The sequence below is a fragment of the Ranitomeya imitator genome, chromosome 1 (genome assembly GCF_032444005.1).
Source record: "Ranitomeya imitator isolate aRanImi1 chromosome 1, aRanImi1.pri, whole genome shotgun sequence".
Taxonomy (NCBI): Eukaryota; Metazoa; Chordata; class Amphibia; order Anura; family Dendrobatidae; genus Ranitomeya; species Ranitomeya imitator.
Window position 1 is genome coordinate 880,396,673 of NC_091282.1, and position 19,297 is coordinate 880,415,969.

Consider the following 19,297-nt stretch of genomic DNA (forward strand, 5'->3'; position numbering starts at 1 on the left):
GTGTCCACGTTCAGGATTTGGTCAGGATTTTCCATCAGTTTTTGTAAGCCAAAACCAGGAGAGGGTGATAAATACAGAAGTGGTGCATATGTTTCTATTATACTTTTCCGCTAATTGTTCCACTCCTGGTTTTGGCTTACAAATACTGATGAAAAATCCTGACCAAATCCTGAACGTGGACACATACCCTTAGAAATGTATTACCTCATAAAGTGACAGTGGTCAGATTTGTAAAATATTGCCTGGTCAAGAATGTGAAAACAAGTTTTGGGAGTGAACGGGTTTTTTTTTTTCATTATATTTTGAACTTCATGACAGTGGTAACATTTCTTTGATATGACTAGCATTTATTTGTGAACAAAATGGAAATTTGGTGAAAATTTTGAAAATGTCATGCCCTTAAATCACAGAGATATATCACACAATATAGTTAATAAATAACATTTCCTATATGTCTAATTTACATCATCACAATTTTGGAACCCAAATTATTTTTTGTTAGGAAGTTATAAGGGTTAAAATTTGACCAGTGATTTCTCTTTTTTCCAACAAAATTTACAAAACCATTTTTTTTTTAGGGACCACATCACATTTGAAGCAACTTTGAGGGGTCTATAAGACAGAAAATACCCCAAAGTGACACCATTCTAAAAAACTGCACCCCTCAAGGTGCTCATTCAACCACATTCAAGAATTTTATTAACCCTTCAGGTGATTAACAGGAATTAATGGAATGTGGAAGGAAAACATTAACATTTAACTTTTTTTTCCTAACATTTTAATTTAGACCCATCGAGCTACAGCTTTGCTGCAAATCCTAAATAATGCCTGTTGAATAAGGAACTGGCACTTCCTAGTGACATCGCTGTGATTGTGGCACTACTACCACCACCACCCCCTCACGCTAACCTCACTACTCCACGGCAGTGCTTCTGGCCGGAGCACGTCGGGATCTTACATCTTTTTTGGGAGTGCATCAGGTGGCATGCCAACGGGAGGAGCTCCCACCGCACACCACTAGGACCGCACCTGCATCTGACGCTGGGATAGAACTCGCACTCATCTAGCCCAGTAAGTGCAGCAATCACAGTGGTGTCACTAGGAAGTGGCAGTTCCTTATTCAACAGGCATTATTTAGGATTTGTAGCACGGTAGTTATTATATGTTAATTCATACAGCATACGCATAGTGTTCAGACAGGACTGCACACAAAGCCTGTCAAACTACCAGCAGCTTTAGATCCCATACAGTCTGTGAGTGCCAGCATGTTCTGCTGTGTGCTTTATTAATTTAGACCCAATTTTTTATTTATTTTCACATGGGTAAAAAATGAACCCCAAAACTTGTTGTGCAATTTCTCCTCAGCATGTCGATACCCAATATGTGGCAATATGCGCCAGTGGAAGGCAAGCACTGCATGAAGTGGCCTCACCTCCTCTTCCTTCACCTTAACATCACACACAGTACAGTCCTTAGAGGCAGCACCCCAATTACCCTTGTTTCTCCCTGCATAACAACTCTCCAACCGCCCAACTGACCCAGAGTACAAATAGTATAATTGTGCAGCATGGGACCAGCTTGGACCAGCATTTGTAGCTTAAACCGACAAGCCTACAACCTGCAGCGATCCTCTGTCTGCTGAACTGCAGCATGACCAACTCTACCCTCTCCTAGTGTATCCTCACACATCCCCTGTAGACTGTGAGCTCTCGCAGGCAGGGTCCGCTCTCCTGTATTTGTGTGTGCCTTGTTTTACTCATGTTTATTGTACTTGTCTATATTTGCCCCGTTCACATGTAAAGCGCAATGGAATAAATGGCGCTATAAAAATGTATAATAATAATAATAAGCATTGAACAGTAACAGGTGGAAGAGCGACAGGTGTAGGCCTGGTGTTCTTAGAGCCCTTCCAAATTCAGGTAACACACGAAGAAGAAACATTTCCAAATATTAAGGGCAGGCACCAGCAAAAGTGGCATCAATTCTCTCACAGTAGAAATGTTATAATGGCACAGCAGCAGAAGTCAGGCATGGGCCATTTATGAGCCAGGATCTGGGCCAGCATTTACAGCTTTGAATTTAACTTCAAATGAAGAGGGGGTGAGGAACCGATGCAGGCTTACACCAGTCCCTCACTCACCTTATCTTAATTTAAACTTAAATGCAAAGCTCTAAATGCTGTCCCAGACAAAGATACAGTAGTGTTCAAAATAATAGCAGCGTGTTCAAAAACATGAGTTAATTACAAAATCTTTATACTACTTTTTATTTCCATGCATTGGGAATATTGCGCACGGTTTTCTAATTCAAAGCATTAAGAAAAATGTATATCATTTTTAACTACTTTACAGAAAATAACAAAAAATTAACATTGGGCTGTTCTAAAAAAAAATCGCAGTGTATTTGTCTTTGCAAACTCACAATGAGTAATTTTTTTGTGGATTCAGCATTCCTGTGAATCGCTAACCTAATATTCAGTTTTTTAGAACTACTCTCCATCTATGGTGCATAGTGTTAACCAACTTCCGGCTCTGACAACTGTTATTCCAGGCTAGGATTCTTGCACTTCATCCCACAATTTTTTTACTTTTGTTGGCTTTGTCTCAGAAACGGCATTTGTAATGTCACCCCACAAGTGTCCTATCTTATTAAGGTCCGTGGATTGGGCTGGCCACTCCATATTCTCAATTTTGTTGGACTGGAACCAAGATTTTCTCATTTACTGTTGTGTCTCGTTGAAACACCCTCTTCAGAGTAAGGCAACATGACCTCTTCAAGTATTTTAATATATGCAAACTAGTCCATGATCCATGGTATGTAAATAGGTCCGGCACCATTGAAAGAGAAACATGCGCATATCATGATGCTTGCACTACCATGCTTCACTGTCATCATATTATACTGTGGCTTGAATGCAGAGATTGGGGGTCGTCTGATGAACTGTCTGTGGCCCTTGGACCCAAAAAGAAGAATTTTACTTTCATCAGTCCACAAAATTTCTATCTTCATTTCTCTTTAGGTCAGTTGAGGTGTTCGTTGGCAAATCTGTATCAGTTTATGTCTTAACAATGGGACCTTGTCTGCACTTCCTAGTTTTAACCTCTACAATCACCTTTTAAATCAAAGTACGTTGTTCTTCTGAACAATGTCTCCAACGACCAATATTTCTCAGGCTTTCAATGAGAAATGCATGTACAACATGTCCTAGCATCACTTTTAACCCCTTTACCCCCAAGGGTGGTTTGCACGTTAACCCCTTCATGACCCAGCCTATTTTGACCTTAAAGACCTTGCCGTTTTTTGCAATTCTGACCAGTGTCCCTTTATGAGGTAACATAAAACATAGTAACATAGTTAGTAAGGCCGAAAAAAGACATTTGTCCATCCAGTTCAGCCTATATTCCATCATAATAAATCCCCAGATCTACGTCCTTCTACAGAACCTAATTGTATGATACAATATTGTTCTGCTCCAGGAAGACATCCAGGTCTCTCTTGAACCCCTCGACTGAGTTCGCCATCACCACCTCCTCAGGCAAGCAATTCCAGATTCTCACTGCCCTAACAGTAAAGAATCCTCTTCTATGTTGGTGGAAAAACCTTCTCTCCTCCAGACGCAAAGAATGCCCCCTTGTGCCCGTCACCTTCCTTGGTATAAACAGATCCTCAGCGAGATATTTGTATTGTCTCCTTATATACTTATACATGGTTATTAGATCGCCCCTCAGTCGTCTTTTTTCTAGACTAAATAATCCTAATTTCGCTAATCTATCTGGGTATTGTAGTTCTCCCATCCCCTTTATTAATTTTGTTGCCCTCCTTTGTACTCTCTCTAGTTCCATTATATCCTTCCTGAGCACCGGTGCCCAAAACTGGACACAGTACTCCATGTGCGGTCTAACTAGGTAATAACTCAGGAACGCTTCAATGGATCCTAGCGGTTCTGAGATTGTTTTTTCGTGACATATTGGGCTTCATGTTAGTGGTAAATTTAGGTAAATAAATTCTGTGTTTATTTGTGATAAAAACGGAAATTTGGCGAAAATTTTGAAAATTTTGCAATTTTCACATTTTGAATTTTTATTCTGTTAAACCAGAGAGTTATGTGACACAAAATAGTTAATAAATAACATTTCCCACACGTCTACTTTACATCAGCACAATTTTGGAAACAACATTTTTCTTTGCTAGGAATTTATAAGGGTTAAAATTTGACCAGCGATTTCTCATTTTTACAACGAAATTTACAAAACCATTTTTTTTAGGGACCACCTCACATTTGAAGTCAGTTTGAGGGGTCTATATGGCTGAAAATACCCAAAAGTGACACCATTCTAAAAACTGCACCCCTCAAGGTACTCAAAACCACATTCAAGAAGTTTATTAACCCTTCAGGTGCTTCACAGCAGCAGAAGCAACATGGAAGGAAAAAATGAACATTTAACTTTTTAGTCACAAAAATGATCTTTCAGCAACAATTTTTTTATTTTCCCAATGGTAAAAGGAGAAACTGAACCACGAAAGTTGTTGTCCAATTTGTTCTGAGTACGCCGATACCTCATATGTAGGGGTAAACCACTGTTTGGGCGCACGGCAGGACTTGGAAGGGAAGGAGCGCCATTTGACTTTTTGAATGAAAAATTGGCTGCACTCTCTAGCGGACACCATGTCACGTTTGGAGAGCCCCCGTGTGCCTAAAAATTGGAGCTCCCCCACAAGTGACCCCATTTTGGAAACTAGACGCCCCAAGGAACTTATCTACATGCATAGTGAGCCCTTTAAACCCCCAGGTGCTTCACAAGTTGATCCGTAAAAATGAAAAAGTACTTTTTTTCACAAAAAAAATCTTTTAGCCTCAATTTTTTCATTTTCACATGGACAACAGGATAAAATGGATCCTAAAATTTGTTGGGCAATTTCTCCTGAGTACACCGATACCTCACATGTGGAGGTAAACCACTGTTTGGGCACATGGTAAGGCTCGGAAGGGAAGGAGCGCCATTTGACTTTTTGAATGAAAAAATATCTCCATCGTTAGCGGACACCATGTCGCGTTTGGAGAGACCCTGTGTGCCTAAACATTGGAGCTCCCCCACAAGTGACCCCATTTTGGAAACTGGACCCCCCAAGGAACTTATCTAGATGCTTAGTGAGCACTTTTAACCCCCAGGTGCTTCACAAATTGATCCGTAAAAATGAAAAAGTACTTTTTTTTCACAAAAAATTTCTTTTCGCCTCAATTTTTTCATTTTCACATGGGCAATAGGATAAAATGGATTGTAAACTTTGTTGAGCAATTTCTTCCGAGTACGCCGATACCTCATATGTGGGGGTAAACCACTGTTTGGGCACACGGCAGGGCTCGGAAGGGAAGGCGCGCCTTTTGACTTTTTGAATGGAAAATTAGCTCCAATTCTTAGCGGACACCATGTCGCGTTTGGAGAGCCCCTGTGTGCCTATGCATTGGAGCTCCCCCACAAGTGACCCCATTTTGGAAATTAGACCCCCCAAGGAACTTATCTAGATGCATACTGAGCACTTTAATCCCCCAGGTGCTTCACAGAAGTTTATAATGCAGAGCCATGAAAATAAAAAAATAATTTTTCTTTTCTCAAAAATGATTTTTTAGCCTGGAATTTCCTATTTTGCCAAGGGTAATAGGAGAAATTGGACCACAAATGTTGTTGTCCAGTTTGTCCTGAGTACGCAGATACCCCATATGTGGGGGTAAACCACTGTTTGGGCGCACTGCAGGGCTCAGAAGGGAAGGCACGCCATTTGGCTTTTTAAATGGAAAATTAGCTCCAATCATTAGCGGACACCATGTCGCGTTTGGAGAGCCCCTGTGTGCCTAAACATTGGAGATCCCCCACAAATGACCCCATTTTGGAAACTAGACCCCCAAAGGAACTAATCTAGATGTGTGGTGAGCACTTTGAACCCTCAAGTGCTTCACAAAAGTTTATAACGCAGAGCCATGAAAATTTTAAAAAAAATTTATTTTCTCAAAAATGATTTTTTAGCCCGCTATTTTTTTATTTTCCCAAGGGTAACAGGAGAAATTTGACCCCAAAAGTTGTTGTCCAGTTTCTCCTGAGTACGCTGATACCCCATATGTGGGGGTAAACCACTGTTTAGGCACATGCTGGGGCTCGGAAGTGAAGTAGTGACGTTTTGAAATGCAGACTTTGATGGAATGCTCTGCGGGCGTCACGTTGCGTTTGCAGAGCCCCTGATGTGGCTAAACAGTAGAAACCCCCCACAAGTGACCACATTTTGGAAACTAGACCCCGAAAGGAACTTATCTAGATGTGAGGTGAGCACTTTGAACCCCCAAGTGCTTCACAGAGGTTCATAACACAGAGCAGTGAAAATAATAAATACGTTTTCTTTCCTCAAAAATAATTATTTAGCCCAGAATTTTTTATTTTCCCAAGGGTTACAGGAGAAATTGGACCCCAAAAGTTGTTGTCCAGTTTCTCCTGAGTACGCTGATACCCCATGTGTGGGGGTAAACCACTGTTTGGGCACACGTCGGGGCTCAGAAGGGAAGTATTGACTTTTGAAATGCAGACTTTGATGGAATGGTCTGCGGGCGTCACGTTGCGTTTGCAGAGCCCCTGGTGTGCCTAAACAGTAGAAACCCCCCACAAGTGACCCCATTTTAGAAACTAGACCCCCCAAGGAACTTATCTAGATATGTGGTGAGCACTTTGAACCCCCAAGTGCTTCACAGACGTTTACAACGCAGAGCCGTGAAAATAAAAAATCATTTTTCTTTCCTCAAAAATGATGTCCTGAGTATGCTGGTACCCCATATGTGGGGGTAAACCACTGTTTGGGCACACGTCAGGGCTCGGAAGTGAGGGAGCACCATTTGACTTTATGAATACAAGATTGGCTGGAATCAATGGTGGCGCCATGTTGCGTTTGGAGACCCCTGATTTGCCTAAACAGAGGAAACCCCTCAATTCTACCTCCAACACTAACCCGCGCACACCCCTAACATTAATCCCAACTGTAGCCATAACCCTAATCACAACCCTAACCGCAACACACCCCTAACCACAACCCTAACCCCAACACACCCCTAACCCTAACCACAACCCTAATTCCAACCCTAACCCTAAGGCTATGTGCCCACGTTGCGGATTCGTGTGAGATTTTTCAGCATCATTTTTGAAAAATCCGCGGGTAAAGGGCACTGCGTTTTACCTGCGGATTTACCGTGGATTTCCAGTGTTTTTTGTGCGGATTTCACCTGTGGATTCCTATTGAGGAACAGGTGTAAACCACTGCGGAATCTGCACAAAGAATTGACATGCTGCGGAAAATACAACGCAGCGTTTCCGCGCTGTATTTTCCGCACCATGGGCACAGCGGATTTAGTTTTCCATAGGTTTACATGGAACTGTAAACCTGATGGAACACTGCTGCGAATCCGCAGCGGCCAATCCGCTGCGGATCCGCAGCCAAATCCGCACCGTGTGCACATAGCCTAATTCTAAAGGTATGTGCACACGCTGCGGAAAACGCTGCGGATCCGCAGCAGTTTCCCATGAGTTTACAGTTCAATGTAAACCTATGGGAAACAAAAATCGCTGTACACATGCTGCGGAAAAACTGCACGGAAACGCAGGGGTTTACATTCCGCAGCATGTCACTTCTTTCTGCGGATTCCACAGCGGTTTTACAACTGCTCCAATAGAAAATTGCAGTTGTAAAACCGCAGTGAAATGCGCAGAAAAACCACGGTAAATCCGCGATAAATCCACAGCGGTTTAGCACTGCGGATTTATCAAATCCGCAGCGGAAAAATCCGCAGAGGAACAGAATACGTGTGCACATACCAAAACCCTACCCCTAACCCTACCCCTAACCCTAACCCTAGTTCTTACCCCAACCTTAGTGGAAAAAATTTTTTTTATTTAATCAAAGTACGTTGTTCTTCTGAACAATGTCTCCAACGACCAATATTTCTCAGGCTTTCAATGAGAAATGCATGTACAACATGTCTTAGCGTCACTTTTAACCCCTTTACCCCCAAGGGTGGTTTGCACGTTAATGAGCGGGCCAATTTTTACAATTCTGACCACTGTCCCTTTATGAGGTTATAACTCTGGAACGCTTCAACGGATCCTGATGATTTTGACATTGTTTCTCGTGACATATTGTACTTCATGTTATTGGTAAAATTTCTTTGATATTACCTGCGTTTATTTGTGAAAAAAATGAAAATTTTGCAATTTTCCAACTTTTAATTTTTATGCTCTTAAATCACAGAGTTATGTCACACAAAATACTTAATAAGTAACATTTCCCACATGTCTACTTTACATCAGCACAATTTTGGAACCAAATTTTTTTTATTAGGGAGTTAAGGGTTAAAAGTTGACCAGCAATTTCTTATTTTTACAACACCATTTTTTTAAGGGACTACATCACATTTGAAGTCACTGTGAGGGGTCTATATGATAGAAAATACCCAAGTGTGACTCCCTTCTAAAAACTGCACCCCCAATGTGCTCAAAACCACATTCAAGAAGTTTATTAACCCTTCAGGTGTTTCACAGGAATTTTTGGAATGTTTAAAAAAATGAACATTTAACTTTTTTTTTCGCAAAAAATTTAATTTAGCTCCAATTTGTTTTATTTTACCAGGAGTAACAGGAGAAATTGGACCCCAAAGGTTGTTGTACAATTTGTGCTGAGTATGCGGATACCCCATATGTGGGGGTAAACCACTGTTTGGGCGCATGGCAGAGCTCAGAAGGGAAGGAGCGCCATTTGACTTTTCAATGCAAAATTGACTGGAATTGAGATGGGACACCATGTCGCGTTTGGAGAGCCCCTGATGTGCCTAAACATTGAAACTCCCCACAACTGACACCATTTTGGAAAGTAGACCCCCTACGGGAACTTATCTAGATGTGTGGTGAGCACTTTGACCCACCAAGTGCTTCACAGAAGTTTATAATGTAGAGCTGTAAAAATAAAAAATCATATTTTTTCACAAAAATTATCTTTTCACCCTCATTTTTTTATTTTCCCAAGGGTAACACAAGAAATTGGACCCCAATAGTTGTTGTGCAAATTATTCTGAGTGCACTGATACCCCATATGTTGGGGTAAACCCCTGTTTGGGTGCATGGGAGAGCTCAAAAGGGAAGGAGCGCTGTTTTACTTTTTCAATGGAGAATTGGCTGGAATTGAGATCGGACGCCATGTTGCGTTTGGAGAGCCCCTGATGTGCCTAAACAGTGGAAACCCCCCAATTCTAACTGAAACCCTAATCCAAACACACCCCTAACCCTAATCCCAACCCTAACCCTGACCACACCCCTAACCCTAATCCCAACTCTAATCCCAACCGTAAATGTAATCCAAACCCTAACTTTAGCCCCAACCCTAGCTTTAGCCCCAACCTTAACCCTAATGGGGAAATGGAAACAAATACATTTTTAAAAATTTTATTATTTTTCCCTAACTAAGGGGGTGATGATGGGGGGTTTGACTTTTATTTTATTTTTTTTATTTTTATGATTGACAGCCGTCACACACTAAAAGACGCTTTTTATTGCAAAAAATAGTTTTTGCGTCTCCACATTTTGAGAGCTATAATTTTTCCATATTTTGGTCCACAGAGTCATGTGAGGTCCTGATTTTTGCAGGACGAGTTGACGTTTTTATTGGTACCATTTTCGGGCATGTGACATTCCTAAATCGCTTTTTATTCCGGTTTTTGTGAAGTAGAATGAACAAAAAACAGTGATTCATGAATTTCTTTTGGAGGGGCACGTATACCGTTCCGCGTTTGGTAAAATTGATAAAGCAGTTTTATTCTTCGGGTCAGAATGATTACAGCGATACCTCATTTATATCTTTTTTTATGTTTTGGTGCTTTTACACAATAAAAATTATTTTATATGAAAAATAATTACTTTTGCATCGCTTTATTCTGAGGACTATAACTTTATTTTTTCAGAACAACTCGAGAAAAATTTGTAGAGTGAACGGCACCAGAGGAGTATAACTCTCAGGACTTGGATACACGTGACTCCACTTTAACAGCTTGCACGAAATCTCAGGGATCGAGGTGCTCAGCATTAATAGCATAAAATCTATGATACAAAAAATTGAAAGAAATGCGGCACTCACCCTTTACTGCATGTGAAATCGTGCTGTTTTTATTGGCCTGACATGAAGAAATTGTTACATGTCCATGTAATACATCAGGCGTGCAGGAGGGTGCAGGGAGAGAAAGTGGACTATGGCCGTTTCACACACAGTGTGCTTCAACGGGTCCCGGCAATCTGATTGCCTGAAACACTGAGAAATGTGTGCGCCGATTGGCTGTGAACATCCAATCACAGCGATCGTAGTTGCAGGGGGTGTCGCCACCCCCTGAGAGGCCGCCGCCAATCATGTGATTACTGCGCACTTATTCATGGTGGTCGCATGATTGACATGACTTTTATATACTGAAAATGTCAGGAAGGGGTTAAAACTTTTTGTTATTTAGGGTAACTGAACCTGCAATTGTTCGACTGCATATCCTAGATATACTACTGTGTATAGTGAATTTGTGGCTCTTCTATAAACCTCAACCTGAGCTTCAAAGAAGGACCAAGATGGATAATATGGTAACCCACTTGATCCCAATGATCGTGCCCCATGGGGAGAGGTGGCTATGAGTCATTGTTACGTCACATACACAAGTTGAGCGTTTGGGGAGTTTGTTTACATCAGTATTTGTAAGTCAAAACCAGGAGCAGGTGATTAAATCCAGAAGTGGTGAAGTGTTTCTATTATACTTTTCCTCTGACTGTTTCATTCCTGGCTTTGGCTCACAAATACTGGAAAAACTCATGAAATACTCAACATGTGCACATGGCCTAAGAGCTTGACGGAGTGAACAAATTCTTTAGCTGTAATGATTGCAACTACATCTGGTCACTGCAGTTACAGGCAGATGCCAACTATGTAACACAGCTGGCATCTGCTTAGTATGAAGCAGACCCAGCTCCTAAGCATACTAGCAATTCAGGGAAAAATGTGCACCTTAGGATGTTAAGGTGCTAAAAGGGGTTTCCATTTATCATCTTTTTTTGTATGAATAAAGCCTGTTTTATTCACCTTCCCCTGCTCTCAGTAACTGTTCACAGGCTCCAGTGGTGACATCGCGATTGCAGCACTTGTGACTGCTGCAGCTAATCATTGAGTTCAGCGGTGATACGATGTAGATGGCACAAGTAACTGATCCCAGTGACTGGCTGCAGATGTCATCTCGGCAGCATATAAACAGTCACAGGGAGCAGGAGGTGCCTGAGCTGGAAGTTTCTCTAGAAATGCCAGTTCAGTACAGTTTTAGGAATGATTAGTTTTGAAAGTGGATAAGGCTTTATGCACATGGATTAGATTATGAACTCACACATTCAGATGCATATAGTGACATTTTGCATTGTATTTTGCAGCCAAAATCATAAGAGTAATAAGCAATATAGAGCCTTAAGCACATTGCGGGGAGGCGGCATGGTTTGCCACTGTAGAATGGTTTGTGTGCCATGGTTGTAGGGGAGAAAAGCTCTTCACTGCTCTGATTACAAACGCCATCATTTTATATACTGTGGCAATTCATTCTATTAATATGTATTCATCTGTTTTCTAGGTAGTAGAAGCCAATATATTTTCATCAGACTCATTAGCAGAACACTTCCAAGGACAGGATGTAGTTGTATCTTGTCTGGGATTCCCATATAAAGTGTTCTCATCAATAAGTGGTTACACAGACTCCATGACTGCCATTGTGGGTGCCATGCGACAGACTGGAGTTAATAGAATGGTGACAATGACTTCCTGGTACACTGACAGTATGTATCTACAAGCTTATTTTTCTTTGACTTTTATAAAAGTACTCTACAGAACCCTTTATTATATTGTTTTCTACTTTTATATTTTTCCATACATACGAAATGTCCTATGATGATCCTTTGTACAGTCACTGGCATTAATAAATCATGTTCCTAAAGCTTTATCATGGACATTTTCTACCCTACAGAATTTAATGCTGCATGCTTCAAACTACAGAATCCATATGTCTGTATACAGCATCTGGTACTTTGTTCTTTGACAGCAGACTTATCCTATAAATGTGGCTGATGGGAGGCCCAGGAAGAGATCAAAATCTATAAAAATATGAGCCATGTTTTATTGCCTTCAGTACATTAATATATATCTATTTTTATAACAGCTAGCTCAGCACAGAATGCCTCTTTCTTCGTGAGGAACCTACTTGTGCCGTTAATTAAAAGTGTCCTCACAAACATGTTCGAGATGGAAAAATATCTAGAAAAAGAATGTTCAGATCTTAACTGGACAGTTGTAAGACCACCAGGACTTCAAAATACTCCAGTGACAGGTGGGTAGAAAGTTCTGATAAGTTCAAAATTCTAATAGCAGGTGTCACATCACTTATTAACCCCTTCATGACCGGGGGATTTTTCGTTTTTCCGTGTTCGTTTTTCGCTCCCCTCCTTCCCAGAGCCATAACTTTTTTATTTTTCCGTCAATTTGGCCATGTGAGGGCTTATTTTTTGCGGGACGAGTTGTACTTTTGCACGACATCATTGGTTTTAGCATGTCGTGTACTAGAAAACAGGAAAAAAATTCCAAGTGCAGTGAAATTGCAAAAAAAGTGCAATACCACATTGGTTTTTTGTTTGGCTTTTTTGCTAGGTTCACTAAATGCTAAAAATGACCTGCCATTATGATTCTCCAGGTCATTACGAGTTCATAGACACCAAACATGACTAGGTTATTTTTTATCTAAGTGGTGAAAAAAAAATTCCAAACTTTGCTAAAAAAAAAAAAAAAAAAAAAAAAATTGCGCCATTTTCCGATACTCGTAGCGTCTCTATTTTTCATCATCTGGGGTCGGTTGAGGGCTTATTTTTTGCGTGCCGAGATGACGTTTTTAATGATAGCATTTCGGTGCAGATACGTTCTTTTGATCGCCCGTTATTGCATTTTAATGCAATGTCGCGGCGACCAAAAAAACGTAATTCTGGCGTTTCGAGTTTTTTCCCGCTACGCTGTTTAGCGATCAGGTTAATACTTTTTTTTACTTGATAGATCGGGCGATTCTGAGCGCGGCGATACCAAATATGCGTAGATTTGATATTTTTTTTATTGATTTATTTTGATTGGGGCGAAAGGGGGGTGATTTAAACTTTTATGTTTTTTTTATTTTTTTCACATTTTTTTAAACTTTTTTTTTTTAACTTTTGCCATGCTTCAATAGCCTCCATGAGAGGCTAGAAGCAGGCAGAACCCGATCGGCTCTGCTACATAGCAGCGATCTGCTGATCGCTGCTATGTAGCAGAATTGCACGTGTGCTGTGAGCGCCGACCACAGGGTGGCGCTCACAGCGACGGGCAATCAGTAACCATAGAGGTCTCAAGGACCTCTATGGTTACAATATACAAGCATCGCCGACCCCCGATCATGTGACGGGGGTCGACGATGACGTCATTTCCGGCCGCCCAGCCGGAAGCGGTAGTTAAATGCCGCTGTCTGCGTTTGACAGCGGCATTTAACTAGTTAATAGGTGCGGGCAGATCGCGATTCTGCCCGCGCCTATTACGGGCACATGTCAGCTGTTCAAAACAGCTGACATGTCCCGGCTTTGGTGCGGGCTCACCGCGGAGCCCTGCATCAAAGCAGGGGAGCCGGCATCGGACGGTATAGTACGTCCGATGCCGGTAAGGGGTTAAACATATTAGGAAATAACTTTTTCTCTGTTCACATTCAGATAATATACTCTCCTCAACATTGAAAATGCAACACCAAGAAGAAGTTATGGAATTATGGAAATCACCGGTTCGATAGACATGATAATGATATGCAAATGATTAAAAAATGGAAACATAATCATCTTGATTTATACTGTTTTGAGTATGAGCGCCACATGCAGAAATACACTTACATGCATTGTCAAGTTAGCAATGAGGTTATTAATGGTTGTCTGAGGAATTTTCTGCCATGCTAAATGCACTTGGGCATGCAAATGATCAAGATCCATTGCTGGCAGTGGCAATTTTTGAACAATGATGGCACAGATTTGCTCAACAGTAAACAAGTCTGGAGATGCCGCAGGTCTTGGTAGCATGTTTAGGCCATGCAAACTGCTTGTAGTTTCCTGGCATTGTCATTTTAAAAAACGTCAGGGTAGGACTGGTGTGATATTTCCTTGTGAAGGACTCTTCATGGCATTGCCTGCATGGTCTCCAGACCAATCTCTGCCTATAACTGCCTCTAAGACAAAAGAAGGATTCACTACTGAAGTGGATAGACCAAAGTTCCAGTCTCTGATGTCCATCTGGTGGCTATGTGGGTAATGCCATGAGGAAGCTTTCATGAGGGACTTGACGTTGGTCTTCTTCCTCAGATTATGATGTGGAGTGGCATAATGTATGATAGGCTGACATTTCTAGTCTTCATTTTAGTTACACAATCAGCTGAACGTTACATTGAATTGGTGCTGTGAACAGCCTGCCTGTCCTACACGTACAGTATTACCATGGCCTGCAGCGTCTCCGGACTTGTCTTCTATCCTGCACATTTGGGACGTCATCGGCTGGCAATTGGAAATCAAACAGCCAGCAGTAGATCTTGGTAATGCCTATGTGCATTCAACTGGAAAGACCATTCCTCAAACAACCAATAATAACCTAATTGATCGCATGACAAGACTTGCAAGTATATGTTTATCTGCATTTGGGGCTCGTACTCGATACTGAATAAATCGAGGTTTTAAAATTTTTTTACATAATTTACATATCATTAACATGTCTTTCCATCCTCTGATTCGTAATCAATTGCCTGCTTAAGGGGGTGTTTTGGAAATTTATGGTGTAGGGTTAAAAGCTCCTGCAATCTCGTAGGAGGAAGTCTGGTATTTGGCTGTCAATAACAGCGGAGAAGAATGAAACAGTGAAAAACTGCTTCATCTTCTCTTTTACCAACTACATAGCATTCAGTAAGTTTTATGATGTAAACAAGAGTATATGTCGATGCTTATGTGAGACCTGTCACATGATCACCGAATTTTCTCATTGGCAATAGCAGTGCTGCTGGTTTATAACAGACCCAGATCATCTCTGTCTGTACCTGCTTTCACTATAATAGGGACTTGTTTTCTCCATAACTGTGGCTCGTATGGATCCACCAGTTACAGTTACAGTGGAAAAAATGAGCAAAAAATAAAATGCTCCCCCAAGATTTCTTATGATCTCTGAAGGCTAAAAATATGCAATATATATTCTACATACTTTGCCCCCAGATCAGATCAGAGATTTTGGTTGAACATAGATATATATATACAGTACAGACCAAAAGTTGGACACACCTTCTCATTTAAAGATTTTTCTGTATTTTCATGACTATGAAAATTGTACATTCACACTGATGGCATCAAAACTATGAATTAACAACATGTTGAATTATATACTTAACAAAAAAGTGTGAAACAACTGAAATTATGTCTTACATTCTAGGTTCTTCAAAGTAGCCACCTTTTGCTTTGATGACTGCTTTGCACACTCTTGGCATTCTCTTGATGAGCTTCAAGAGGGAATGCCAAGAGTGGGCAAAGCAGTCATCAAAGCAAAAGGTGGCTACTTTGAAGAACCTAGAATATAAGACATAATTTCAGTTGTTTCACAGTTGTTGCCTTCAGTGTGAATGTACAATTTTTATAGTCATGAAAATACCAAAAAATCTTTAAATGATAAGGTGTGTCCAAACTTTTGGTCTGTACTGTATATCTCTTTTTGACACTTTTGGATGTGCTGCCCCTTTATTTTTTATTTATATCTTTGATGAAAAGCTTTGCCAGTTTTGCTGGGGGAGTCTTCACCAATTTAGGCAGTGTTTCAGTTTTCCTGGATGTATATACATAAAAAAAATACACACTTTAGTTATCCACATAACTATAATAAACTGGAGAATTAATTCAACATCTTATTTGATATGAAGTCTGGTAGTAAGAAATATAAGCCAAAAATAAAAAATGGCTTTCTCTCTGTATTTGCGTTGCAAAAAATTATATATATTACATGGTAATTTATTTGTACCCCAAAGCAGTGCTAAAAATATATTTCCTTCATAAAACAAAGTCTCATTTAGCCATGTCTGTGAAGAAATAAAAATATTATGGCTGCTAAAAATGGAGAGAGGCAAAAACTTGGCCAGTTATAAAGGCCCTTTCAAGCTTTGTCACTTAGGCTACTTTCACACTAGCGTTTTCTGCAATCCGTCGTTTTGCAGAAAAAAACGCATCCTGCAAAAGTGCTTGCAGGATGCGTTTTTTCCCCATAGACTTGTATTGACGACGCATTTGCGACGGATTGCCACACGTCGCATCCGTCGCGCGACGGATGCGTCGTGCTTTGGCGGACCGTCGGGAGCAAAAAACGCTACATGTAACGTTTTTTGCTCCTGACGGACAGCTTTTTCCGACCACGCATGCGCGGCCGGAACTCCGCCCCCACCTCCCCGCACCTTACAATGGGGCAGCGGATGCGCCGGAGAAATGCATCCGCTGCCTCCATTGTGCAATGCGTTAAACGCTAGCGTCGGAATCTCTCCCCGACGCATTGCGACAGGGAGATTCCGACGCTAGTGTGAAAGAAGCCTAAGAAGTTAACTAGCCTGAGGAAAATTTGCCAAACCAGAGTTTTTGCTAATAGGAAAAGACGCACATTAGCAGGCAACTTTCCCCTTACTAGTGCACCTCAGCTCTGTTTTGGAGAAGATTCTGGTTTTGCTAAATATTATTAGTTATATTGTAAAGCTCACTAAAGGCGTTGTCTCAAGATGCTGCTCCTGACCTTCAGCTTCCTGCTTTTGCTGGGTGGGGCAATATATTGAAGATTGACAGTTTAGATCAGCGGCATACTTGCGCCACTGGTCTGAACTGAATGCTCTTCAATGGAGATAACAGAAGAAACGTTTCCTCTGCAGCATGGGAGAAGCGCTGGAAGAATAAAGATGGTCGGATCCAGTGATCTGGTCAGCTCCAGAGTGGCAGGCTGTAAAACAGAGCTCCTTGCCCAGGTAAACGGCCAGCTTGAGACTGAAGGGTTGCTGTAAACCTTAGCAAAGAGCTGTACTCTATTAAATTAAAAATTCATCAGTTCTTGAGAACAGAGGGGATTTTTAATTGCTTGTGTTTGCAATTTTATCCATTTTGAACTTGAGACAACCCCTTTTTAAATGGTTGGACATTTAACTGGAGGTATTGCGTTTCCTGCACCTACAGAGGATTTCGCACAACAAAGAGCTGTAAGAAGAGACACTTCAGTATAGGCAATACCCAATTTTTGAAAAGCAGACTTGTCAGGAGAGCTGAGTGTCATATGTCTTAGTGCTTGGAACTATTATTTTTCATTTCTTACAGACAAAGAAATATTGACCCATGAAGGATATTTTGTTCCGGATGAAAAAGGTCACCCAATTACGAACACAGTATCACGAGCAGACGTTTCACGCTTTATGCTCTCAACTCTTAATGACAACAGATGGACTAAAAAAGTAGTCGCAATGTGTTGTAAAATGTAAATGAAAGAAGGAATACACATTGATCTTTAATTAGAGTTTATTAAACCTTGCCGGAACAATACACGTATTACAATAAATTGCTCTTTTTCTATGATTTAGTTTTGGTCACTTTGCTTTTGTAGATGAAGCATGATTTTTGGAATGTAGGAATATACACAAATAGCAATTAAGGGCATTCTGTTTCAGCTTTGCTTCTTTGTCCATGTCAATTATTAAATGAATGATTTTGTAAACAGGATTTTACATGTATTTCTATTGAGAAAAACATCCGATCATAAATATTACTATTACATTATATTTCTAGTGTTGACTTTGACTTGAAGCTGGAGATTTGACATAAGACGCAACAATGTCACCCAACATGTTCTATTAGTTTGTGTTTTCAATGTAACCCGTTTACAAACATATCCAAGGCCTTTTCTATATATATTACACATGAAATATCCTCTCAATTGAAATTTTACTTTCATGAAATAAGATCCTCGTGAGGAAGGAAAGCGAAGAGGGGAAAATCGTTAAGCCTACTCCAACTCTGTAAATTAGAAGACACAAATGAACTGAAGTGATTGGGACCATGTTTTACCTCTGTATACCTAGCATGAAGATCAGATGGTCACATCAAGCAATAATGAAATATATGAGGCAGTGGTGATTCTAAACAGCCATAAAAAATATTATACTAATTACTGATGCATTTTTAAGGGGTAGAATAAAAGTAAAGTACTAATCATATGCAAGAGTATATAAAAAGTACATACAAGGTAAAAAAAAATGTCAAGGACACTAGTGACTCATGTAAGTGTTGTTAGTGTTACATGATAGAAGAGTATTGCTTGATTCGGCCATTTGAGTCAGATTTTACATATTGTTTTGCACCTTTATCCACATTTCTGTACTCTACCTTATAAGTACAAACCACAACTCTTCATCTGACCATTAGGAGTAACGTTGATTTATAAATTGTTTCATGCATTTTGTGGCTGAAGATAATGTATTATAGACTTACCAGATTATAATTCACTGATAAGTCCTGTATGTAGGGGATTTCTCTTGCTGTTTTTTATCTCTTTTTTTTTCCTCAAGTTTTACTGTTTTTACTATGTCTTTCAAATAAAGATAATTTTATTACTTGGGCATCGCCGCTTCCCTTTATTTGGGTTATACGTTTGCGTGGAATTGCTCCTTATTCATGTTGGCCATGTATAGGTTTCAATAAGTTCACATTGCTTTTATACCTAATGTAATATGCATTTGTTCATATATCTGATAGTGGTCTCCATTTTGATGGCTGCAATAGCATCTGACCACCATAGGATGCCATTGTAAAAAAAAAAACAAAACAAGCAAATTTAAAAAAAAATAATGAAAGAGAACCTGATACATGCTGCCCAATCAAACAAACAAAATTAAGAACACAGGAGACTGAAGTTATTAAGGATGCAGCTCCATTCTTCCCTTCATCTCTAAACTCCTCGAACGCCTGGTCCACTCCCGTCTTACCCGCTATCTCTCAGATAACTCTCTTCTCGACCCTCTTCAATCTGGTTTCCGCTCTTTACACTCTACTGAAACTGCCCTCACTAAAGTCTCTAATGACCTACTAACAGCTAAATCTAATGGTCACTACTCCATGCTAATTCTCTTGGATCTCTCTGCAGCATTTGATACTGTGGATCA

The 19,297-nt window shown here is 40.4% G+C and overlaps 1 protein-coding gene across 1 annotated transcript in view; it reads left to right on the forward strand.

Annotated features, from left to right (window-relative positions):
• LOC138652357 (flavin reductase (NADPH)-like) overlaps positions 1 to 18,754 on the forward strand; it is a 35,035-nt gene extending 16,281 nt beyond the window's left edge. Inside the window, exons 3-5 of the mRNA XM_069743111.1 lie at positions 11,669 to 11,870; positions 12,251 to 12,418; positions 17,460 to 18,754. Coding sequence (XP_069599212.1) covers positions 11,669 to 11,870; positions 12,251 to 12,418; positions 17,460 to 17,620 — 531 coding nt within the window. The 3' untranslated portion in view covers positions 17,621 to 18,754. The remainder of the gene's footprint in view (positions 1 to 11,668; positions 11,871 to 12,250; positions 12,419 to 17,459) is intronic.
• The last annotated feature ends 543 nt before the right edge of the window (positions 18,755 to 19,297 follow it).